Source organism: Microtus ochrogaster, unplaced genomic scaffold (genome assembly GCF_000317375.1).
Source record: "Microtus ochrogaster isolate Prairie Vole_2 unplaced genomic scaffold, MicOch1.0 UNK6, whole genome shotgun sequence".
Taxonomy (NCBI): domain Eukaryota; kingdom Metazoa; phylum Chordata; class Mammalia; order Rodentia; family Cricetidae; genus Microtus; species Microtus ochrogaster.
The window spans coordinates 13,299,605-13,304,357 of NW_004949104.1; the positions used below are offsets into that span (position 1 = coordinate 13,299,605).

General features: G+C 45.2%; 1 protein-coding gene across 1 annotated transcript in view; it reads right to left on the reverse strand.

Annotated features, from left to right (window-relative positions):
- The window catches only part of Nudcd3 (NudC domain containing 3), a 98,054-nt gene extending 93,445 nt beyond the window's left edge, over nucleotides 1–4,609 (reverse strand). Inside the window, exon 1 of the mRNA XM_005366195.3 lies at nucleotides 4,169–4,609. Coding sequence (XP_005366252.1) covers nucleotides 4,169–4,360 — 192 coding nt within the window. The 5' untranslated portion in view covers nucleotides 4,361–4,609. The remainder of the gene's footprint in view (nucleotides 1–4,168) is intronic.
- Nucleotides 4,610–4,753: the final 144 nt, after the last annotated feature.

Consider the following 4,753-nt stretch of genomic DNA (forward strand, 5'->3'; position numbering starts at 1 on the left):
AAAAAAAAAAAAAAAAAAAAAAGAGCTCAGAGGACAAGAGGTGAACTGACTTGCTTAAGCTTTTCCAACAAGTTCTAAGAGGAATAAGATACAGGTAGCTTCCTGATTGTCCTAACAAAGACTACAACTAAGCAGTGATTCTTACACTGGACTCCAGGAGTTATCAACTGTACAGACTAACATGTCAAACTAAACTACTTTTTTTCTTAATATTTTGTAATACATAATGGAAAAGAACAAGATTATCACAAACTTCATTCCTGACCTTCTAAGGAGTCAGGTGGTGGCGCACGCCTTTAATCCCAGCACTTAGGAGGCAAAGGAAGGTGGATCTCTGTGAGTTTGAGCCTGGTCTACAAAGCGAGTTTCAGGACAGCTAAGGTTACATAGAGAAACCCTGTCTAAAACCAAAAAGACCTTAGAAGGAAAAAAGTGACCTTACTCACAGCTATTTTTTTTTCTATTGCTGTGATAAAAAGATCATGATCCAGGGGTAGCACATGCCTTTAATCCAAGAACTTGGGAGACAGAGGCAAGCAGATCTCTTGTGAGTTCGAGGCCAGCCTAGGAGTACAGACTGATATCCAGGACAGGTTCCAAAGCTACACTGAGAAACCCTGTCTCAAGAAAAAAAAAACAAAAAGAACAAAAAAAAGCAACTTGGGAAAAAAAAGGGTTTATTTGGCTTAAAGGATACAGTCCATCACCAGGTGAGATCAAAGCAGGAACAAAGCAGAGACTGGAGTAATGACACCTACTGACTTGCTCAGCCTGCTTTCCTATACATCCCAGAACCACCTGACAGGGATGGCACTGCCCACATGAATCATCAATCAAGAACATGCCCTGCAGACTTCCTCGACTCAAACTACCTCCTTCTAGAGGGCTTGGTTTGTATTAAGTTGACTAAATAAATAAATAACAGTCCACGCCTCAAAATATCAGCAGGAAGCTCTCAAGTTCCACAAAAACACAGCCAAACTTTCTCTGCCTGTATCACACTTGAAAAGAGGAAGTCATGGGAAGGAATCTTCGGATCTGAATCAGGAACACAAACACAAACAGTTGAGTAGAAATGCCATAATGCTGTGTGTCTATGCTACTCTATCCAACTGATATCTAATATCACTCCCTCAGCAATACTGAACCCACCGTACAAGCCAAAGACTTTCTGTAAATTAAAGATAGAAGATAGATAGATAGATAGATAGATAGATAGATAGATAGATAGATAGATAGATAGATGGATGGATAAGCAGATCCTTGAGACTCACTATGACCTACCCAATAAAAATATTCAAAAACATATACTTTATTTTTTTTTAACAGTTTGACAAGGTTTCTCTGTGTAGCCCTGGCTGTCCTGGAACTCACTCTGTAGACCAGGCTGGCCTCAAATTCAGAGATCCGCCTGCTTCTGCCTCCCAAGTGCTGGGATTAAAGATGTGCGCCGCCACACCTGGTTAAGAATATATGCTTTTTAAAAGTTTCTTGGTTGGCAGGGCATGGCAGCGTACACCTTTAGTCCCAAAAACAGGAGGCAAAGGCAGGATGATCTTTGTGAATTTGAAGCCAGCCTGGTCTATATAGTGGATTCCAAGCCAGTCAAGGCTACATGGTAAGACCCTTTCTCAAAAAAAAAAAAAAAATTATACACACACAAAATAAAACAAAATTTAAATTTAAAAAAATTCCAAAAATGCAATCAGTTTAAAAGTCTCTGTTTCCCAGGACTCAAACCAGTGAACAAGTAACACTTGTCTGAAAGTAGAAACTGAAAAGAAAAAAGCCTCTCAAGGCTAATGGGCGAGAATGACCTAGGGGTGGACAAAAGGGGTGAGGACAAACAAAAACCTCTTAAACCTGTGGTGCGAGCTTGTAGTCCCAGCGTTTGGTATGCAGAGGCAGGCGGATCTCCCTGAGTTCAAGGCCAGCCTGGTCTACAGAGCTAGTTCCAAGACAGGCTCCAAAGCCGCAGAGAAACCCTGTCTTGAAAAACCAAAAAAATAAAATAAAATAAAATAAAAAAAAGACTGTTCCCTCGGCTTCAGTGAAACCCAGTGTCCTTCACTGTGACTGTTCCCCAGCTATCCTCTCCTTTGGGCTCCTCTCCTTCAGACCTCACCAGGCCCTCCAAGATCCAGTTCCTAGAGGTCAGAACTTGTCTGCAATCTCAAATTCAATTTGTCTAAAAAAAAACCACCTAACCCCCACCCCCAAATCCAAGTGACAGTACAGTTAAGGAATGTCACTGTGAGTCACCCAGATTTGGAACCTTGCAATCTTTGATCCATTCTTCCCCTTCCTCCAAGAGAATGGCCAACACATTGTAATCTATCTTTAAGAGGTAGCTGTTTTATAAAGTTACAGGGTAAATAAATGCATTACCTTTGTCAGCTCATCGGATAAACAAGAACCAACCCCTCAATTGTGTTAAAAAGATGTACTACACCAGAGCGCCAAACACCAGCTACAGGGATATATTCTTTTCTCATCAAAACCTTTTTACAACCGAAACAGAAGTTTCCACCCTACTACAGAATGGTTAAATGACAAAGCAGGAAGATTTGGAATCAGAAAATTGAAGCCATGAGTTGCAGCTGTGACACAATAGCTGAGCGAAGTTCTTGTCCCATCGTTTAAGCTTGCTGAACTGACCGAATTCAGACGGACTCTGAAGATCAAGTGGCAAGACTTCATTATAAAGTAACGTACCTCTCACTCTCCAGTTACTCAAACGGCACTCAGGCCACTGATGAGGACTCGTTACTGTGGTTCCATTCTGAAACCGAGCCTCAGTAGCAAAACATCCCATCCACCCTTCGCCTACCACTATGTTGACAATTACTAAGGACATCCTAAGCTTTGGTTTCTTCCTTACGGAGGAACTGATAATCCCACAGGCTGGACTCAGACACTTAGAACGAAACACGAAGCACTTTACAGTTGCCAGAGAATCGGATTCTAACAGGCAAACGTGATGCTCCCCTCAATACTTTTTGTTGTTGTTTTGGTTTCTTGAGACAGGGTTTCTCAGTGTAACAGCCCTGGCTGTCCTGGAATTCACTTTGTAGACCAGGTTGACCTCAGACTCACAGAATCTGCTGGCCTCTGCCTAGGGAGTGTTGAGAATAAAGGTGTACCAAACCACACACACACAATACTTTTAATCTCACCAAAAATCTAACCTTTCCTACAAAACTTTCTCAACTTCATAACTACCATCTCTATTATTTCCTTCCAAACAGCTTCACACACACACACACATAGAACCAGCAGACTTTTCTCTGTTGCCTTCTGTGCTTTGTTTTCTGAACCGTGTCATGAGTAGACAGACCATTATTTAAAGATCCACATCATCAGAGCCTATATTACAGCTGGGTGTTAAACATACTCATTAAATGTTTGTTTATGACTACACTCGACAGTATCAACAATTCCAGCGCTGGAGAGTCAGAGAAAGGAGGAACTAAGTTCAAAGACACCCTGGTCTACCGGACAAGTTCCAAGTCACCAAGTGCTACAGAGCAAAACCCTGTCTCAAAACAAAACGACTTTAAACAAGTGTCCAGACAACTTCAGTCAGTAATAGTAACGCGTCAAAAACAATAAATTTAACCTGGGACGTACACCTTTTAATCCAAATGTAAATTTCATTATTATTTTGAGTGTACTCGAGTTAGGTCACTGGCAAGCGGCCACACCCACCAATCAAAACGTACCGGTCATTCCTGTCACCTCCTGAGCCCGGCAGTTCTAAAATATTCAAGTTTCTGCCACTGTGAAAGTCTTTCCCCACCCGCCTGCACGGTTTGAATACAGCCTAGCACAACCCCCTGCGACATTCTAAGGATGCCCACAGGATGCTCGGACGCCCTCAAAAGCAGGCTGGCAGCTTCCAACACCTAAGAATGTCCCGCACAGTCCCAGGCGGCTCCCAAAGCGGCACGCATCCCTGACAACGGCTTCGCGCCTCAGATAACGCCTGGCCATTTACACAAAATCACCTTTGGTAGCCCAGGGAGAACCGCAAAAATCTGAAGGGTTGGGATGAGGAGGGGCGCTGGTCAGGGGCGTAGGACGCGAGCCTGGAGTAGGTCTGGCGCTGGGACGTAGAAGTGGAATAAAGTCGTGCTGGACCCCAGTGGCCCGTCCTTCCCCACCTCACCTGCAACACTAGGGCCTGCGCGGCCCCTGGAGGGAAGCCCATGCGGTCCGAAGGGTGGCGCAGCAGGCGGTAGAAGTCGGTCTTGCGGTAGAGAAAGCCGAAGAGCACGCGCAGAAAGTCCTGGACATTGCCCACGTGCTGCAAGATGCCCAGCAGGGCCTGGTCATAAAGCTCAGCAGCCCCAGGCTCCATGGCTCCGCTGCCCGAGGGACGCGAACTCAGTGGGCACCGCCTCACACCGGCCGATTGGCTACTTCCGGCGAGCGTGCCTAACGGCTCCCCCGGACAACGAAGACGCGGAACTTCCGGTCCGAACTTGTTACTACTGGCGGTAAGCGACTGTCCTCCTTGCTCTCCTGCCGGATGTCCTCCGCCGCGATATCTGCCTAAAGAAGACTGGTATGTAATCCATTATGGTTTCTACAAGTAAAAACGGCCATAGCTGCGGTGCGGAGAGGGCTTACCAGCCATATTTGAAGAGGGCGGAAGTATTGGCTGACGGCAACATGACGTGTCACGGGAGATGTTGTCACGTGGTCTGGGAGCCTTTCTAGTTTGAATTCCTACCTTAGGTAGCTAGAGGGC